We start from the raw sequence: 22,006 nt of genomic DNA on the forward strand, positions 1-22,006 counted from the left end.
TATTGTAAAAAAAAAAAAAAAAAAAAAAATACTTGGAGTGAGCTCACATTTCCACAGATCTGACCTGTAACTTAATGTCATGCTGTGGAATTTTACAGGCAGAGCAAGGAGTGGGTCTTCCTCTATAAAAGTTACACAGTGCAATTTAAGATTGTGTTGTATGTGGTGGAAGAAGGGTTGTTAAAAGTATCAAGAATCAGATACTGTTCGTTATTAAAACTAGTATCAGTATTATTTGAACAAGTATCAATACTAAAAAAGTCACACAACGGAAATGAATCTTTCCTGCATAGCTTTAAAATGACTATGGGCTGTATCAGGACAAATATAACAGCACATAGACTAGTATAGGCCCATGGACCACTATGAAACCAACCTGGACAACCGAAAGTGTTACGATTTAATGTCAAAAATCACATTCTATTGTCTGTTTTTCAATCAATCAAATCAAAAAGACTTTACTTATGGGGAGAAATTCAGATTGTAGGTATTTTCAAATCTTCAATCTGCCATAAACCTCTTCATTGTCCAGTTTTATGGCAGTCGGAAAGAAGGAGTTCTTGTGACGTTCTGTCCTGCAGCTCACTGTTCTCAGACGTCCACTGTCTGCTCTCTGTTGTTCAAAAGCTGAACTCAGGGGATGGTCCATGTTGTTCAGTATCCTGTTGAGTGTCCATTGCTCCACTACCTCAACCAGAGTCTGTAGGTCTTTAATTATCATCGTGGTATCAGAATCGGTATCCAGTATCAAGTTTATTCCTTAGTATTGAAATAGGGCTTGAAATGATATGATAAAGTGGGGGTTTGGTGGTCATAATGATATGGCTGATCTTTGTATGTTGAACTGTGAACTGACATTTACAAAAACAACCACTTCTAAGCTCTTGTACAACAATATTTGAACTTATTTGGCATTTTCTTCATCATTTTGTGGAGGTACTTGGGTGTGTGTGCAACTTCTACTGAACTGCCCATTTGAATTTTGAATGTCTACTACTGTTGTTGCTCAGCTTCTTAAATGTTGCCTGCTAAAAATATGAATAATATTTGCCATGGTGTACAAATGATGTCTTTATGAGCATACAGTATATTCAATAAAGTGTATTATGTATATTGGGGCACATATGGACCTCTCGGAAATTACCGTAATGTTTGTGATAGTGTTTTGTACATTCATTGCTTTTGGAGGTCTCGATTAAAAGGGAGACATTTGCCAATACTTTAGTGAGTGTGAGTGAGAGAGGGTGAGTGTAATATTAAGTATGCATGTGTATATGTTTAAAAAAAAGCATTGAAAAGCAGGAAATAACGTAATATAAAAAGTGTCATTGACTTTCTGTTTGACCTGTGACCTGTCATGTGTAAAATGCATTGTTGTGTCCCCTTCATGTCCAGGTTGTGTACTTTTGACTGCAAAAATAAAGCTATCTGTGGTTTAAAATCGCTGCACTTATTTGTTATGGTTATAGACTCTAAACTGATTTTGAAGTAACATTATTTAACTTTTGCTTTTCTTGAAATATTCCCCAGTGTGGCTTTATCCATAGAGATAAGCAACCAAACTAAGTTACAGGGCAGACCTGTGGAACGTTGTCCCTGCTCACAGACAGTTAGATTGCGTGTTTTCAAGGCTATAAAAACACATCTTTGAATAAACGCTAAATAGGTTCTTTAATGCTATACTGCGTAGCATTCCAGGTAAAGCAATCGCCACAGAGACAAGTTTTAATTCACATTTAAATAGTGAACTGTGGAATACAAATGATATAAGCAAAGTCTATGCAGAACTAGTCTAGTGCCAGAGGTGGGTAGTACTCAGTTACATTTATTTGAGTACGTTTTTAGAAAGAAGAGATTGTACTTTTCATCATACTTTTACTCCTACTTGAGGAATATTTTATTGAAGTATCAGTAACTTGAGTAAAAGTTGTGGTTCCTCTTCCCACTGTGAGTAAGTACAAGTGACAAAAGCTTTATGGTGAAAATACTAAACAAACTGAACATTTGTTTCTTGCACCGCTTTTTCATTTTTGTGTCTATCTTTTGAAAATAGCAGGTTTTGTGTATTATTTTATGTTTTATCCTTCAAACTACACTAACATCGAATTATAAATCAGATGTTACGTCCCAAAAGTTTTCCCAAATACTTGTTTACTCTTACATGAGTCATTTCTTGGACCACTACTTTATACTTATTCTTGAGTAATAATTTTTTTTTGACCAAAGTGACTGAGAGTGTATTCAAGTTCTACTGTGGTACAAACTGCAAAAACACTGCTCTTCCATTAAGTGTCATTATTTAAGCTGCCAGAGGATGTGGGCCACACTTTTGCACTCGTGTAGATCTGGACCACTGGTACTACAAATAAAAAAACGTCATTTTTTTTCCTCCTAAAAGGTTTTTCAAAAGGCAGAAGGTTAGAAAAAGCAAAAATAGTACAAGTTAAGTTTATAGCCTATAAGTACAATTCCTACATTACATCTTCACTTTATCAATTATACAAAATAATCCACCCACCAATAACATTTTTTTTTTTTTTTTACTTGGCATTATTTGCAGTTAGGAGGCGCCATTCTCCCACAAAAAAAAACAACGCTCGTTTCCCCAACTGTTGCTGTAACGCTCCTTTCAAAATAAAACACGATTTGAAACCAGAAAAAAATGACATGAGTTTTAATTCAACGTTAATTCAAGACAACGTTTTTGTTCTGTACAACATTTACACATAAATAACCTTATAATCTTTTGTTCTCGCTATGTAACAACTCACTATTGTTTATAATTCATACATTCATTTTTGCAGTGAGTGACAAAAACAACATTTTACAAGGCTTTTTGCTGTACCTTTAAATTTGCACGTTTTGAAGATATAAAGTCCAAGGGGCAAATAGAATGTTTAAAGCTTCAGGAGGCGAAATTAAATTAAAATTGCACATACCCCTAGAGTTAAACTTCTAGCAATGTTTCCTATAGCTGCCAGCTTAACTTAAATGATTAGTTCGTGTCTTTGCGTTAGAAATATATGTGTAGCTGTTACTATGCTGCAAAAGGCTGCAAAAACACATGACTTGCAGTGTAATAGTATGACTCTTTTTAATGTTTTTTATTAATTCTAGCATATTTCTGATGGATTGCCATATAATCCCTTAAACACATCATAATACCTTACGCTTTTGTTCTAGTGCAACATCTAACCTAATTATTTCAATCTGATCCAAAGTAGAGCTACAATATTTGTCCTTATCAAGTACCATCATTGTGTAAACAGCTAGCAAAGCATCCTAGACATTATTTCTCATTAGCAGCAATAAAAAAAAAAAAAAAAAATAATAAAAAGCTTAAAATAAAACGCCTGATTTCCATTGTGTAATACTAGCTTGGTAATATGTAATGGCAAATTCTGCACAGTGTGAGTAGGTCAGCAGCAGTTGTGGTGTATTGGCAAAAATACAAAGTACATTCATTATTTGACAAGAAACAACAAGAGTGGACTTAAAAATTATTTTGTCTTCTCTATTTTTATGAACACGACCAGTTTTAGAAGGACAGGGCTGACTTTACTTTACGAGTGATGACATGGAAATGAAATTGGAAATACCACACTACCATGAACGTATGTCAAGCTGCACTATGTAACTTTTCTCATGTCAAAATGAAAGTGTTTTGCCTGGAACATTAAACTTTCATTGTGTCCTGCAGGGCCATAAAATATCATTTCGCGGGCCACAATTTTCTCCCGGGCCATGAGTTTGAGATTCCTGATGTAAATGAATAAAAGCAAATATATATATATATATATATATATATATATATATATATATATATATATATATATATATATATATATATATATATATATATATATATATATATATATATATAATGCTATATTGTGCGATATTTCAGGCAAAGTGAAAAGATCCCGTTGACATCAGTAGGTGCCAGACCGCCCCACCATAAAAGTTACATAGCGCACCTTTAATTACTTATTAGCCCATTTACAAACAATACCGAGGAAAGACAAACCTTATTCGTTTCCTTATTATTTACAATGTTTAAGTTTACATTGGGTTGAAATAAGTTTATATTACCATGACTCGTGTCCTGTTTCCATGTTTAATTAGCATGTAATTAATTATACATGTGCACTTTTTTGAAGTGCTACCCAGATTTTCTTAAGTTTGTCCATATGTTTATGTTCTGGTGCCGAGTCAGGCATTTTCAGTCTCTTTTAAGGAATACCGCGCCCAAGAAATGTAATTAAGTCCCTCGTGTCCACGCAACGCTGAAGCTGCTGCTGTCAAATAACAGCTTCATTGTGACAGTGAGGGTCGGTGGACAGCCTTGTAGTTATTCAGTTCACATTATGACGGTAGTGTGACGGCTTAATGTATTGAAGGCGGCGCTGATTGGAATGGAAACTCCGCTAGCACAGTAATCAGGAAACTTGATTACCATTGTCCGCATGTGACTGTATACAGTTCAAGCATTTCAGTATATTTATATGAAGGCTTGGGAAAACTTGGCTTACTTTAGGCAATGTGAAATCTGAGAACTTAACCCACAACCTTTTAGCATAAAGTCTGAAAATAAATAATACATTAAATACATTTTGGGGTAAACAGAAACAATAATTAAAACTGAAGCAAACACTTGAACATGACTGTTGCAAAAGAAAATTGAATTATTTCAAGAGAGAATGAGTTTTGCCATTCAGCCAAGTATCTTCTTCAGTTTTGACAGGGTTCTGAAAGTCATTGCTTTATATCTGTTTGAAGAAGCTCACTACCACACCTGAATGTGTAGAAACAATAAGTAAAACTGAAGTGAACATCTGAACATTAAGACTGCTGCAGAAAATTGAATGTTATCAAGAGAGAATGAGTTTCATCTATGTACATATATATTGTAATAGCATGTGCTATTGTTTTATCCCTGTTGTGTCAGGAGGGGGCGCTGTGGGGTGTTTTATGAATGTGTCCGGTGTTAAAAAGTGTTGTTATCTTGTCATTGGTTTGAGAAAAGCGGGACTGAAGACTGAGCGTGTCTTCCCCGGGGCCTTCTCCCGGTGGGACATGCCCAGAACACCTCCTTAGGGAGGCGTCCAGGAGGCATCCTGAGCAGATGCCCGAGCCACCTCAACTGGCTCCTCTCGACGTGTAGGAGCAGCAGCTCTACTCTGAGCTCCTCCTGTGTGACTGAGCTCCTCACCCTATCTCTAAGGGAGCGCCCAGCCACCCTGCGGAGGAAACTCATTTCAGCCACTTGTATCCGCGATCTTGTCCTTTCGGTCATTACACAGAGCTCATGACCATAGGTGAGGGTAGGAACGTAGATTGACCGGTAAATCGAGAGCTTTGCCTTTGGACTCAGCTCCTTCTTTACCACAACGGACCGATACAGCAACTGCATCACTGCAGACGCTGCACCGATCCGCCTGTCAATCTCACGCTCCATCCTTCCCTCACTCGTGAACAAGACCCCGAGATACTTGAACTCATCCACTTGACGCAGAGACTCACCACCCACCCGGAGGGAGCAAACCACCTTTTTCCGGTCGAGAACCATGCCATCCAAGCCATCAGGACAACATCATCCGCAAACAGCAGAGATGAAATCCTGTGGTTCCCAAACCAGACCCCCTCCGGCCCCTGGCTGCGCCTAGAAATTCTGTCCATAAATATAATGAACAGAACCGGTGACAAAGGGCAGCCCTGGCGGAGTCCAACATGCACCGGGAACAGGTCTGACTTACTGCCGGCAATGCGAACACAGCTCCTGCTCCGGTCATACAGGGACCGGACAGCCCTTAGCAAAGAGCCCCGGACCCCATACTCCCAGACCACCCCCCAAAGGACACCACGAGGGACACAGTCGAATGCCTTCTCCAGATCCACAAAACACATGTGGACTGGTTGGGCAAACTCCCATGAACCCTCAAGGACCCGATGGAGAGTATAGAGCTGGTCCAGTGTTCCACGACCGGGACGAAAACCACACTGCTCCTCCTGAATGCGAGGTTCGACTATCGGTCAGATTCTCCTCTCCAGTACCCTGGAATAGACCTTACCGGGAAGGTTGAGGAGTGTGATTCCCCTGTAATTGGAACACACCCTCCGGTCCCCCAGTCTCACTGAGGATTTTAGTAAGAAACACATTGAAAGGAACAAGCCGTGTACGTCTTATCTGTGAACATGGGGCATTACAATATTTATATATCACACGGACTACACATCGGCCTGTCATGGTGCCAAGTTTTGACTTTTAAAGCACAATATATTGCTGCACAGATGTATTGTGTTGGGGTGAATTATGAATGGTGTGCCGCCCCCCTATCCAAGGCCGGCTCAGCCTATAAGCAGACTAAGAAGCTGCCCCGAGCCAGCAGAGGGCCCCCAAGAGCCTATACATTTATATTGAAACTAATATATCAACTTTTTTGGACACAGGACTTGTGTGTTTACAGCAGCCTAAGTATCCCTCTCAAACAATTACATTTGTTTTATATCGATAGTAGCAAATATCTGCTGCTACCTTAGTTTTTGAGCTGGGCAGAGGTGAGAGCAGATATGTGTTTACACCGGTGCAAGGGACCTTTATAATGTAAACATAAGCCCACTGTTGCCAACTGGAACATGTTAGAATCCACCAGAAACAAAGAAAAAATGTCTAGAACTTCAAAAATCTTGACTCCCCTGTATATGTCTGTGTAATGTTCTTGTGACTGCCTCTATCCATTGATGTCGGTGTTAATGTGTGTTCATATATGTGCCTTTGTGTCCTTGTAAGTTCTTTCAGCCAAATAGCTTCTTCAGTTCTGACAGGATTCTGAAAGTTATTGCCTTATACCTTTTTGAACGAGGCCGCGACACTGAAACTAACACACCCTAGTTGTTTAATGTTTACAGCGAGTAGTGTCTGTTATTAGTCAAGTCCATTTTACTACTACCCTACGGTGTGAAGTGTTATCTGAGTCTATAAAACAGTGACTTACCAGAACCCTGTCAGAACTGAAGAGGGTACTTGGATGAGTGGCAAAAATACTCATTTGTAGAGAACCTTTGTCCAGTTGATAGAATTCAATTTTCTTTTGCAATAGAACCTATACTGAGACGACTGAGGGGTTACACAGACTTTTTTTTCCTGTAGTATAAACTTATCTTGTTCATTTTATGGTTTGCAGTGGTCCAAAGTTATTTTTCACTTCTCTTATGTATTCCATGCATCTTAATTATACACCACAATGAGTTTATAAGTGCTTTTCACAACCAGAGGCCAGAGCGGAGGTTTTCCATCACGGTAATGCTAACAACGAGCACACTTCCTGAATCTCGGACAATAAAACACTTTATAAATAGATAATTAGACGGTACACACTTACTTTGAAGTCAAGAGCTGCTTATACAGTAGAATCAGGTGCATTTGTGGAGATGATAGAATTCAATTTTCTTTTGCGATGGATCCTACTGGGGCAGGGATTATACACACATTAAGGCTGTTGAAAATTGGGAACCGTTTTTACATCTTCAGTAAAGACATAATAATAATAATAATAATAATAATAATAATAATTCACTAGTACAAACACATTGCCAACTTCCAAGCATGTAAACACATTATCCTCTGTTTCGCTCTAATGAAGAAGCGTCTTATTTTTATTCATCCGTCCCACATTAGTATGGCGGGGCACAGGCGTCTGAAGTGAGAGTGTAATGGCTTCAGATCAGAGCTGCTTGGACAACGGCCCAAGTCCATATTGATTTATAGGATTAAAGCAACTTCGCACATAACCTCCGTCTCTCCTCCAGCAAATGCTCATTAAAATCAAATATAACACAGAAAGCACCAACACCAATGCAGTCCATGACCCAGCCTGACTTTGCCCAGGGTCAATATCTGGCTCTCCTCAATAAATAAAGACCAACGTTTTTCTTCCTGTTCAAAAAATGACCTAAAGATCCTAACCAGCATCGCTCTTTCTCTCCCTCTGAAAAGGATTGTTTTCATATTGTGCTCTACAAACTTCTCAAAATGCAACAGGCAATATTCATTCACGCCAAACTATAAGCTACTTCCATAAAGTAAAACTGTCCAAGCCTATTGTAATCATCTCATACATGTTCCCCACAGACCTTTAAAATAATTGAAATATCAAATCTTTAAATGCCAGACAGAGGCTAATCTATGGCAACAATAGATGGAATTATTTCAGCTCAAAAACATATTTAAAACCTAAAGTCTAGCTAAAAGATCCGATAATGTTGTGTTTTGTTAACTTTTCAGTTGGAAGGTTATAGGTGCCTGCTTATCGCCATGGAGACATTATTGGTTCCACATTATGGCATTATACTTCTCCATCTACAAAGGTCAGATTAGTGGAAAGGAAACCCTGCTCAGAATAAGACTGGACACTTGCATGACTGGAGGTATTTTCTTAAATGAAGACACCTGTAACTGAATAAAGAAGAGATAGATAGGTTTAATGCCATACTATGGAACTTTCCAAACAAAACATTAACACCTCCATGATGAAAAGAAGGTGGCTGACTCTCCCACCAGAGAAGTTATACAGAGAATCTTTTTTTTTTTTTTTTAAATCAGTGGGGCAAATGAATGGACATTTTAGTTCTGGAGCTCAAGTGAAAGTTTTGGGGGCAACATAAACATGGCTCCCAGTCTATGCCACTGGCCTATCTGACTGCCACCATTCACACACATACCTTTCACACAAACGAAGTGGATGAAGTGTCTTGCTCAAAGACACAACAGTAGAATGCACTGGATGCAATCACCAACACTTTCAAAATATTTCAATGGGGATGCAAGTCCACTTGCTAAAAAGTTAATTTGAGAACAATTGCTTTAGAATGGAAATGTGTTCAAAAAATATTAAATCCAAGTGATGAATGTTGTAGTATCACAAATGATGAAACTGAAAAGAAAAACTGGGAAAAAAAAATTAAATTCCTCTGGCATTGTCTATTCCAAGAGGCTCCACGCTGTACAGTACTCTGTACTGTACTCTGTGTTGTACTTTGTACTCTTGCTGACAGTAGATGCGTCTTTTCATTAGTTTCAATTACAAGCTATGGTGTTAATCTGCAAACTTTAAAACATGCTCGATCACTTTATAGGCCCTGTGCTCCTCTTGCTTGTTGCCAGTTTAGCATCTCAACTTGTTATTCTTCTGTTACAGATTTTAAAAATATTTTCCATCTCCTTCCATCTTCCAAAAAATTGCTGGAAGATTGGATTGTGTGTCTTTGAGTTCAAACACAGTTCTTGTCTCTGTCTTGTCTCTGATCACACAGAGGACACGTTGCCCGTAGAAGGAGGCCCACCCAGCTCGCCTCTGGTCCGTATCGTGATTTGGGTGATGCTGCGTTTGGCCGGAGTCAGCTGGTTCTGATTCTGACACTTCCACAGCCATCGCCGCAGCTCTGCTTGGACCTGCAGACAAAAATAAGGGTAAAATATTATTATTATATGATTGAATATGATTGAGTAGCATTTAATAATAAATGCACTTTTAATGGCCTAAGCAAAGCATGAACAATTTGTTAATTAAAAACTCTGTACTTGATTTTTGCTGTCTTAAAAATAGGAAAAAAAGAACTAGTTTAAACGGTTTGTACTGGTCCAAAGTTATTCCTTATGTATTCTGAACATCCTAATTATTCACTGCTATGAGCTTATTTCACAATTTCACTTCTGCACTCAAGTGATAATGCTCTCAATTTAAAACAATAAATTCCAAATTAAACAGAAATGTTTGTCAGCAAAAAAGAAAAAAAAAAAAACTTACTTTACAGATGGAATAACAGCTGAACTAATGTTTTTAAATGGCCACAAATAGGCTACTTGCAGGTTTCTTTTAACACCAGCTACACAGTCAGAGCAAAAGAGGAAGAGTTTTACAACACATGATTTTTGTCTCCAAATGAATTATTTATCATGGCGGTGTTATCAAAGGAAAACGCACAGGTTCAGAATGCATTTCATCTTTTTCAAGACATGGCTGACTATACACTGCTCCCCTGAGAGACACACATTTCCACATCTGAACATGGCAGGAGGAGGCACAGTGTCAGTTTTGAAAAGGCATGTAGGTACAGTGAAAAATCTAAGATGTTATTTGGGAGATCTATCAAATGGTCTTTTGACAAATTGCAGTTGAAACAAAATGACCATGGAAAGGTTAATAATTGTAGCTTTGAGAAAATGGTTTAGTACATGGATGGTATTGGCAGAATGGTTGCAGAGATTGCAATTACCTACCTCTCCATTCATGAAGCAGTAGAGGAGAGCCACTACAAAACCCTGCAAGACAAAAATGAGGGCATAAAACATATAGCTAGATATTACAGTAATGTCAATTGCAGCTGCTTTGGGCAATAGGTTTGGTATATCTAGATCATGTATTTGTACTATGTGACATGTGGTGGCATTTCTGGTTATATTGCCATCTACTTTAATTACAGAAACTACTTTTTTTTTTATCATCCGGTCTTTATGGTAGCATCGCCCCAGTTTGGAATAAATGAATAAATGTAAGCTAGATAAGCTACATACCATACTATACTGTGGAACATTCTGGGCCAGGCATGCCCAAACTGTGGCCCCGGGACCAAATGGCCCATATTATCTTAAACAGTATTTTTTACAGTACATTTCTGAAAATCTACTGACTGCTTATCTCAAATATTTAATGTGTCTCATTGAGGATGTAAGCATGAATAAAGGTCTAGTGGTTCAGTCTAACTTGTAATACACACAGATTTGAAGTATTCACTGTATTGTTGACCAGTCTATGGCCCTCAATCGGCCCTCAGCTTTGTTTGTGTTTTTATATGTGGCCCTTAATAAGAAAAGTTTGGACATCCCTCTTCTAGTCACAGCATAAACATCTCCATGGAGACAAGCAGGTAACGGACCCTCACCAAAAAAATGATATAGTGGAACTTTGGGACATAATTACGCAACCACAAGTACCTTAAAGATTAAAATGAGTAATTAAGAAGACTGAAGTAGACTAAAACATTGACTTAGTAGACAAAAAAAAAAAAAAGATATGATTTTTAGGGGGCGTATATAATTAAGTCTGTGTTTAGTAAAATTTTTTGTTAATTTTTTGTTTTATCACTAATCTTACACAGTACACGGTAACACAACAAAGACGTACATGTTTTTACATTTACTCGGAGTGGTTAAAATAGTGTTAAATACTGTATGCAGTATTTAGCATGTGTTTCTGTACTGTACTTCTCAGTGTGTGGCACATCTCCTGATCATTTTACACATTTGGCAACTCTTCATCGAGCCATAAAATATGAATTACAGCCTTAATCTAAGTACTGTGAAAACACCATAACCGGTATGTAGTCGTAAACCGGCATGTAGCAAATAATTATGATTGAGTTGAGCCACCTGTTTGCTGATGTTCTTTGCCTTGAATGTTCCACTGTATGGCATTAAAGAAGACGTACTGTGCTTGTGTTGTGATATATACTTATAATCTATGACACGTGGATCAATATGTGATAATTTGCACATTTAAAATTGTAAATGTGCGATAGTCACATAAAACGACTTAATAAAAGAAATAAATCCACTGACTTGTGCGTTAGAAAACTGCAGTTCCCGATGTGAGATGACGTCGCTGTAAACATCAACACAATAAAGAGCTTTCGGCACCTCTGACGGATAGTTGCACATCCCGCTAGCGAGGTGTGGATTTTTTTTTTCATTTGTACCAAAATTAATTTGTGCCGCTGCCGAATCCTACGCGTATCATCGATTTAAGAAAATAAAATTGGAGAATGAAGTAAGTACAGAGCATTGGGCATATGCTGGTGATGGTGAAAACGAGAACTGATCTGTAAAATGGCGTAAGAGTAAATACGAAGGGGAAACAACTATAACACGGTTTTAAATCTCTGAAAAGTAGATTTTGCATAATAAATCTGCTTTAAACTTTTACATCTGGTTATGGGTCAGTTCTGTGGAGAGGTAAGCTTGTTCACACTAAGAATTCATGTTTTTATAAAGAGAGATACGTAAGTTTAATGCCATTCTGTGGAACATGCCAGGCAAAGCAACAGTATCTCCATGGAAACAATCAGGTAGCGGACCCCCATCGCTAGAAAAGTCACACAATGCAACTTATCATGGGATATATTTTACTTCTACAACTTCCACTTCTATGACTCATGCTACAATGTTTAACTGATATACCTAATATATGACATCATGGAAAAAATCTAAAATATGGCGTTTGTTCTTCTTAAAATGTGTGTCTTAATATAATTATTGAACAAATCCATGACATACAGACTAAATATTGCATTCTGTTGTATACATTTGACAAAGAAGAGATAATAAATGGAAGGCTAACATTTATCCGTTCTCAAATAAATGAGACAGCTGAATAAATATTGTAGGGGGCGTGTGTGTACCTGAAAGGATCCCAGGCCCAATTCGATGTAGAGGCGCGCTGCCACCCCGGTGGTCTCTGGCAGGAACGCAAACACAGTGTAGTGCATCCCAAACAGAGGGATGAGGAACAGAGTGGATTTGGCCAGTCTCCTGCAGGAACAAGACAACACTGGTATATGACAATAGGGAGACAAGTTTATTTGTATTGCACAATTCATATACAAAAGAATTAAAAGTGTTTTGCACAATAAGAAAGACATTAAAATCATAATGCAACAAATCAAAACAAATCATCATCATAAAATTAGCATTAAAACAGAAGAGTGCAGAATAAACCCGTTCAGTCATATACACAGCAGACACACAACAGAACCATTTTGAGCCTAGATTAAAACATTGTCAAAGTAGAGGACTGTCTCACAATTTCAGGAAGACTGTTCCAGGTTTTAGCTGCATAAAACTGAAATGCTGATTTCCCATGTGTAGTCCTGACTCTGGGCACTATCAGGACGCTGGAGCGCGAGATGGTTCATATGGCACCAACATGTCGGGGATGTACTTTGGTGCTAGGCCATGGAGAGACTTGTACAAAAGCAAAGCTGCTTTAAAGTCTATTCTCTAAGCCACAGGAGCCAGTGCTGAGACCTGAGCACATTAAAACTGTACGTACACCGATCAGACAGAATATTATGACCAGCTACTACTCCTACTATGACAACTACTATAGGCAACACAACAACAATAATCCCTATTCTTTAGCCAAGTCAACACAGGCATATGAGAGTAAACTGTATGTACACTAATCAGACACAACATTATGACCAGCTACTACTAATTTTACTACTACTACTACTAATTTTACTACTACTACTACTACTACACATAAGCATATAAATGACTATTGTTGAACCACAAAAGCAACACGGCATATCAGTAAGAATGACTTTACACGTGTACACAGCATTATGAATACTGCAAATACAACTTCCTACAGCCTACTACCCATACCACGACTACTGCTACTACACATACACTACCCAGAGATATTATGTAGACTGATCACTAGCCACCAACTACTATTATTAATATTACTACTTGACCTACTATTACTACTTGCTATTGTCCATTTGTCACTTGTCTCTTGGTGGCCATAATATTTGCCTGCACTGTACACAGCTCAAATACCAGGCATCCCATTTTTAATTCTTTTTTGACAATTTGCATGAGCACTGAAATGCCATGAAGGTCAAACTTCTCTCTTGCATAAAACGTCAAGTCTCTTTTTTTTAGAGGAACTGACATTTTAGACAGCACCATCAGCAGGTCAATCAGAGGAATTAATTAGGAAATGTGAGCGGGCTTATTCAGTTCATAGGAGATCGCATTTAAATGTCAGCATTTAATTCTGTCATCACAAAGGAAACTCTGACCACAGGAATAACATCACTTTATAGTATGAACATAGACTGTACCATAGACTGTGTTTATAAATGGACTTCGCTAACCTAACAGCGTTACTAAGCACCCGCCCCTGCCAAACCAGCGGTGTGGGCTTCGCTTCAGATTGGTCTTTTGTTTGCTATGATACTTGCAGTTGAATTCCAAATATTAAACTCAGCTCTAAATTTGCCCCTATAACCTCCAGCCTCGACAATTATATTTTTTTCATGGCTGATTCCAACACTGATTGTTTAAAATCCAGAGAAACCGATGGCGATAAGCTTTGTCGATATGTTTGGGCCGATATATAGCATGATTTTGATAATTTCCCCCAAATCCTGTGATTCAAATGTACTACAAACTCACACCCACTGCCTCGGTGTACCATAACCCTGTAAGAGCAGTTTGTGCAGTTATCTCTTCAACTTCAACTGTTCAAATGAAGCTTAATGTATTCCTTAGGCAGCAGGTCAACCCAAACAAAACAAAAAACATCCTCTGTTGAAGACTTAAGGCCAATACACTGACTAGAGGTATATCTCTAGTCTGTACATTGGATTATGTTTCTTTTTCATATATTTATTTATTTACATTTAGAGAAATTATTCAGTAAGGGAAGCTGTCTGTCTAATCCCTCAGTTGACCTAGAAGGAAAGGCCTAACTATACCATACACAGCTGGTGTGTCTGAAAAACCTGAGAGAATTTTCAGACAGTTTGAGTGTAGTTAGCTCCTTCCTTTAGATAGATATAAGGCAGTGTCCACCAGCAATCTGACCAGAACTGAAGAAGCAGCTTGGATGAGCAGCAAAACAATCTTCACCCTTACAACTTTTTATCCAGTTGACAGATTTAACTTTGGCTTTTACTAGATTCAGTCAGGGAGCAGAAACTGAGTACATTTCTTGCTAGTTAGTTCCACTGATACAACTGAAAACAACTGAAAACAACTGAAAAAAAACTTTTTCTGTTCTATAAAATCTTGTACCTCCTATCTTTGTGTTGACGTTGTAATTTTTCTAAATGAATCTACTCTTTCTTTTGGCCTGTGATAAGTTTTATAAATTGTAAATAATTTCATATATGCCTATTTTTGTCACTATGGATACAGATTCAGGTGTTATAGCCTGGTGCAGCCGGCCTTCTCACTGAATCTCTTTAATGACTGAAGAATATACAGTGAGCTCAAAGCATGTGCTGCTGAGTAATCTAATGTAGAACTGTATTACACATGAATACAAATTTGAAAAAGAAAAACATCAAAGAGCCATCCCAACACGTGAAATCTGACTACAGCAGCATCTTAGTCAGTTCTGGCACACATCCGTATCCTCTCTTGTTCAGACAGATCAGTTTGTTTTGGACTGTGAAGCCCGTAATAGAATTGAACTTGACTTTTTCCATTGCAGTAATCGTCAAAGCGTTTGAAGTACATTTGAGTATCCGACAACTTAGACCGAAGCTTTGTGAAAACTGTCTGGAACAATCTCGTCACACTTCTCGTCAAAACTTCAACATGCCTATTTTGGGAATCAGGGAGCTATTTTCGCTCTTCTACAAATGAATTCAGCTAAACCAGACTTCTCAGTAGCCCAGAGTCAGAGGAAACGTGTTTGGTGATGAGAGATTTGAGATTCTCCCTGAAGGTGAGACTCAAACGAAACTAGATGGAGACACGTGTTTGAAATTGTTCATGGGATCGTCTGCCCCTCCCTCTCTCCCTCCCTCTCTCCCTCCCTCTTTATCTCCCGCACAGTATTGCAGTGAATATGCTATAATGTCTAACCTGGCTCTCTAATTGTGTGTGTAACGCAGATTTAATTACAGTGGAGAAATATGGTATTATGACGGGGCTAAACATATACTTTGCCCAATGACTGTGTTACACTAAATACAAAATACATGGATTCTTATATAATACTTGGTACGCAGTAGTTTATCAGTAGATATTTCATACGATACTATAAATTAAAATAGCTCCGTTTCATATGATATCATAAGATCCTATAGGACAATAATATGATGATGCCGCACTCTCAGATGGGGGACAAGAGTCAGCTTTGCGATGAATGGTAAGGTACTGTAGTGTATTTTCTAGCATTGCAGCACTACATCAAACTGGTATCTTGATTTACTAATGCTAAGATAAGTAACACGTGCCCACCAGTGGATATGGAACGTGTGGGGGATCACCAAGACGCTATGTGGACCAGCGGTGGGGGCTCACAAGGACGTGTGGACAATAAGATAACAGCTATGTTCTGGTCATTTTGGTTCCAGCTACATCTCAGGACTCACCTTGTTCGACTTTGCTTAGAATTTCTTAATGTGTAACATCATGCAGACCAGATGAGGACCCGCCTCACACGCACACATACATTGAGAGACACTATAAAAGTTGCCAACATGCACATCTCAGGGCTCTCCACTATGCTTTCCTGAGAGTCCATTGCTTAATTGTACACTTTACCTGTGTGGAACTCATTAAAACCCTTCTGACTTTATGTTTCAGACTCTTGGACATCTTTGACGCTTACACTAGAAGCAGTACCAAACGGTACATTTACAAATGTTGAACCTGGTTAATTTTGTTAGTGACTAGAATCAATAACTCATGTATTACAACAAAAACCTACTATTTCACAATATTAATTTTAGCTAAAAAAATATGGTTATGTAACTGCGTGTCTCCTGATACCATGAGACCATTATACCTTTTAATTTACCCTGTTGAGGGCCACATAAAATGATATGGAGGGCCACATTTAGCCCACGGGCCTTGAGTTTGACACATGTGGTCAATAGAATACTGTGTGATTTGAAACCCTGCAATACAGATGTAGCTAACATGAACCCACTGATTTTTATAATAAAACAGAAAGTTTTTAGGTTTAGATAGAAATGATGAGGTTCAACTTTTATGCATTTACCTACTGAATATTTCATGGCAAAGTACATTGTAAACAATAAGGAAAAGTATCTCTTGCCCCCCCATCAGAGTACGACATCATCATATTCAAAAATCTGAAAACAAAGAATACAAATTTTGAAAAGTGTGATGACTCCAGGCTAATTCACATGTCAGATCTGTGGAGAGGTGAGCCCAGTCAAAGGACACACATTTCCAGGGATATTTAAGCAATAACACAACCACATTCTAGACAAAGCAATAAAATGTCCATGGAGACAAACACTCGATAGGCCGTACATCAGAAAAATTACATAGCGCAGAAGTCAATCTAAATACTTGCTTGTTTTGTTTGCTTGCATAAGAATTAGTTGTTATATAAATATTACTGCAAAACTCATGGACTTACAAAGAGCCCAATTTGTGCCTCAGTCTGTGTTGCTTTGAGTATTTTATTCATTCCGGCTGCACTTACATATTGTTATAATTCACACCTCGTATCAAACAGAGTGATTTGTGAATTTATTTACTCTTTTTTCCTCCATTTTAGATAAAAGCAAAACTGAGGAAATGTCCACAGTGCTCCGAATGCAGCTCAGAGCCACGCATCAAAGCAAAAACATGTCCCTCTAGGTAGTTTTTTTTTTTTTTTTTTGGTATTTTTTAGTTTTATTTCCGCTGTAGTCTCGTTGCCAAACCCAACATGTGGAGATTGCAGTCCTGTTACAACTCCGAAGGTCAGAGTCTTTCTATTTTGGCTGCAGAATTTATGTGTTGAGTTGGTGGTAGAATTTTTTATTTATTACGACACATTTCTTTTAAATTGAAGGACAGAACAGCGAGAGTGCGAGATTGTTGCCGGTATATTAAACAGAACAGAGCTGAGGGCTGAGTGTAAACTGGTGCAGCATTAACCGTTTGGCGTGAGGGGCCTTTTTCATCAGACACAATCAGAGCCGTTCCATCAGGGGCAGCACCACAACGGAGAAAAACATCAAATCAACTCAGTTCTAAAGACTTTGAACATAATATCCGTCTTATATTGCAGGTCAAGACAAGGTTAAGACAAAAGCTTTACTGTGCCAATGCAGTTGGGCCTTTACATGTGTAGTCGATTTAAAAGTCCACGGTGGCAAAATTTGTATTAGTCATGTATTTTATTTTGATTATGAAGATTTATATGGGACAATAGCAGCAAGGAGAAGTTACTGAGTGAGTGAGCTTGCTGAAGTTGTGGTACTTTTTGGTATTTCAATGTAAAAAGCCAGATTTAACTAATGATTTACAAGTTTCATCTGTCTTTATGGAGATGCGTTGTTTCGTAGTACTTTTCTCTGCATAAATAATTGTTTTGTGCATGAACTCCTTGCAGTTGTATTCTTGTGAGTGCAGTTTGGGTCAGATACCTATACATACGTTATAGTTTTAAGAGCTTTTGTCACGCCCCCTTTTTAGCTGACTAAACAGGACGTGTCTTTAGTCAATCAAGAATTTCTTTAGTTGGCTATGGATCTACATTGTACTACACAGTTCAGTCTGTATCTGCACTGTTTGCCATTGTTTATCTCATCTTATATATTTTTTATTTTCTAATTTGAGTTTTTGTTTAAAGGTTTATATGTAAATATGTGTGTGCATGTGCAGTTTCTCAACCACTGGTGTAAGGACCCCTATGAGTACTCAAGTATTGACCAAGGGATATTTAAAGATGCGTGTCCTTGTTTGGTTCTGGCTTGAGCTCAGTTTAGTCCCCTGTTCTGTTCTGTTTTACTTCTGGGATATTTCCAGGATTAGTTATTCCAGTTTTAAAGCAGTGTTTGTGTGAGTGTGAACGCACCCTTTTTGATTTCTGATTTCAAAAAAGGTCAAATTAATTAGTGTTTGAACATGAAAAGTTCTTATCAAATGTTGCATCCTCAGGAACATGTTTATACAATGATTTTGGATGAATCATTAAAACAAAACAAAAAATAGACTCGTATACAGATTGTAACTAATCACCATGACATAAACTGGGGAGTACTTGGAATTTAAAGGGCACATATCACGTTATTTTCTGATCTATGTTATAATGTTGTTTCATCATCAAAAACACAGCAAATATTGAGATCTTTTTTTGTTTCAAACATACATGTTTAACATACACACCCTGCATTTCCTGCTGTGTTTTTAAATACAGCAGGAAATGCACCATACACCTTCACTACAATCATTTGGAACATTTCCAATCTCTACTGAACTAAAGGTAAAAGTAGCTGTTAAATTGAGAACTACAGCTTCATGACATCAAAAAGTGGAACAGAGAATTTTGAGCTTTGGAGATGTAGACAGACTAATACTAAAGGGTTACTCAATCATGTGTGATTGAAATAAAACACAACTCTGGGTATGTTTTTGAGGCGGTAACAGCATTTTAACATAACTTAAAGCTCACAAGAGTCAATTTTGTGTAATACAGGACCTTTAAAAGCTACATGACTCAAAAAATATTGAGAACGCCTGGTCCATAGAGTTATATAAAACATCTGAAATGACATAAAACGTGATACAAATTGTACAAGACCAAAACAGCAAAGCAGAGTCAAACCCGTGAGCTAAAATGAACTTACATAAAATGGCCTGTGTCATTGTTTCCTGCCATGGCTGACGACTTGAGCTTCTGGACTAGTATCCGGATCACATTCACAAAGATGACAATGTTAATCTGTGGAGGAGTCACACACAGAGAAAAAGTCATTTAAGCAAAGTGCCTTCCACAGTACCACACGGCATGGAAGCTACGGGAAGTTATTTGAATGGCCAAACTCACCAGCAGAGACGCCGTAATTGGACCCTTAATAATCCACCAAATAGGAACATTGTCCGTGTCATCCCAACATCTGTTAAGAAGACACCGCACTGTTTCAATTATAGCCTTTTGGAGTAACATGGGACTCCAGGAGACAGTTAATTTAACCAAGAGTTCATTAAAATGCCACTTCATCAATTATTAGCAGTATGTTGATTACATGGTTAGCATTCTATATGGAGTATGCATACATTTTCATAAGCAATTACTGTCACGTTATATAATGGGATTTACAAATAGACTAGAATGCACATCGACTAGCCCTCACTGGTTGATAAATGGATAGATTATGTAGTTTTTAAAGGGCAGAAAGGTGCAAATATACCGGTGATCAAGTGTGTTGTGAATCTGCCGTCATGTCAGTCGATCTTTTTTTTAAACCAGATGCCCTCTCTGATTCAACCTTCTACTTTAATCTGGTTTTGGGATTTGCAAACACACCTACACATAGCGATTTCGAGTGGCAGTTTTTCACCTTCGCTTTGCACATTAGTCTGAAGGTTGGAGGTTGGAGAGCGTTACTGCCGATACTGTTATTGTGTCCACAGACGAGACACATTGCACACACAAATTTATGAATGAGTCTGTGTTTGTGTGAGTCTGAATGGTGCTTTATTATGAATTGCAATAAGGTTTATCGATTTGGTCAAATTCAAAATAAGAATAAATCAAAAATCTAATTTATAAACAAATAAAAGCAGCGACATACCCGTTGTCATCGTAGAAGAATCGCGTCAACACCCAAAAGATGATCACTGTGGATGGGAGACCTGCACAGAGCACACAGGCAGACACATTAACACATAAATGAATACATAAATAAAGATGTACATTCTGACTTGTCTATTACTTATTGGTTGAAGGACCCATATTATGCTATTTAACGCTATGATGCTGTTTCTTCATCAAATACATATGTTGAGTTGTATGAGTTGAGTTTTGTTTCATTCACACATGTTTAACACACAAACCCTGCATATTTAGGCTGTGTACTTCTCTCAAACTGAAAACAAACATACATACAATCATACATACACACACTCCACTGCCTTTTTAAACTTCATACACCTTCGCCAGGATCATTTGGATAATTTCAGCTCTGCAATTGCCAATTTGTACTGAACAAAAGGTAAATGTCACTGTTAACTTGAAAACTACAATTACATGACATCACAAGGTGGAACAGAGCATTTTGAGCTTTGGAAATGTAGACAGACTAATAAACCAGGATTACTCAAACATGTGTGAATGAAACAAAACACAACTCCGTGTATATTTATAATGAGGTAACAACATTATAACATGTGTAAAAGCTCACAAGAGTCAATTTTGTGTAATATAAGACCTTTAATGTTTCTTTAATATTATGAAGTCAGAAATGATTTAAAATTAGATTTATTTCGTCAAATAAATGTAATTTCTTCAGAACCAATACTTGCTCAGCTCAAACAAGTTTCATGTTTCACTGCTAGTTTTAGTATAAATTAGTATGTGAGTATCAAATATTTGACAAAAAGTTAATTAAGAATACATCTCTTTAAAGCTGAACTGTATAGACTTCAGTTTTAGGCTCTTACAGATGAATCAGATTAAAAAACTCTAGTAATTGTGGTCACTGCAGTAGAAACAGTAGTAGTAGTAGTAGCAAAAGTAGCAGCAGTAGTAGAAGCAGTAGTGAGTATAAACCCCAAATTGAAGTATAGTTAGTAGAAAGTGAAGTAGTAAAAGTAGTAAACACAGCCACAGCTCTAGCAGTAATGTTGTTGTAGTTGTACAGATTTTGCTGTAACCCAATAGTTTCTGTACTGTATTATCTTGGCTTGAGTTCAGATTTGGATTACTTCATCCACTTCTGCACTCTAAGCAAAAATATCTCTGTTAATACACATCAAATATTTATCTTGAATATTTATTCCAACCGAGACCCAGACGCAGGATGAAAACAGGGAGACGGTAAGGTGGGATGGGAGGTATACTTCAAAGTTCTGTGCTGTGTCTACATCTACAGATACTGCGATAAAAAGAGTGTGTATTTATTTAGGGCTTATCGGTGCTGTGTGACGTGTGTGTTTAATGATTTATTATTAACTCTGTGGGAGGTCATGTGATGTGTGGCTTATGTGTGCGATGGACAATAGCAACGGTACAGCCAAGAAAATACTGTAATCAAGAATAAGTGTACACAGGAACACATGTGTACAGTATATTTTATTATATCGTCAATATACTAATGTGATGTAGACTTGTTTTGGGGCTGGTTTAGTCCTTGTTTAGTTTGTGTGTGTGTGTGCATGTGCTCAAAGTCTAAGTATATAGAGTACACCACCGCCATCCTCATCCATAGCCTGGTCACTTCCCGTATAGACTATTACAAT

At 37.8% G+C, this 22,006-nt stretch overlaps 1 protein-coding gene across 1 annotated transcript in view; it reads right to left on the reverse strand.

The window, feature by feature from the left end:
- Positions 1-8,595: 8,595 nt before the first annotated feature.
- Positions 8,596-22,006, reverse strand: part of ghrhra (growth hormone releasing hormone receptor a) — a 98,478-nt gene continuing 85,067 nt past the window's right edge. Inside the window, exons 8-13 of the mRNA XM_055228424.1 lie at positions 20,341-20,401; positions 19,593-19,662; positions 19,393-19,487; positions 12,457-12,586; positions 10,280-10,321; positions 8,596-9,451 (exon numbers count right to left, since the gene is read on the reverse strand). Of these exons, the coding sequence (XP_055084399.1) occupies positions 9,305-9,451; positions 10,280-10,321; positions 12,457-12,586; positions 19,393-19,487; positions 19,593-19,662; positions 20,341-20,401 (545 nt within the window). The 3' untranslated portion in view covers positions 8,596-9,304. The remainder of the gene's footprint in view (positions 9,452-10,279; positions 10,322-12,456; positions 12,587-19,392; positions 19,488-19,592; positions 19,663-20,340; positions 20,402-22,006) is intronic.

Source organism: Periophthalmus magnuspinnatus, chromosome 17 (assembly GCF_009829125.3).
Source record: "Periophthalmus magnuspinnatus isolate fPerMag1 chromosome 17, fPerMag1.2.pri, whole genome shotgun sequence".
Taxonomy (NCBI): domain Eukaryota; kingdom Metazoa; phylum Chordata; class Actinopteri; order Gobiiformes; family Gobiidae; genus Periophthalmus; species Periophthalmus magnuspinnatus.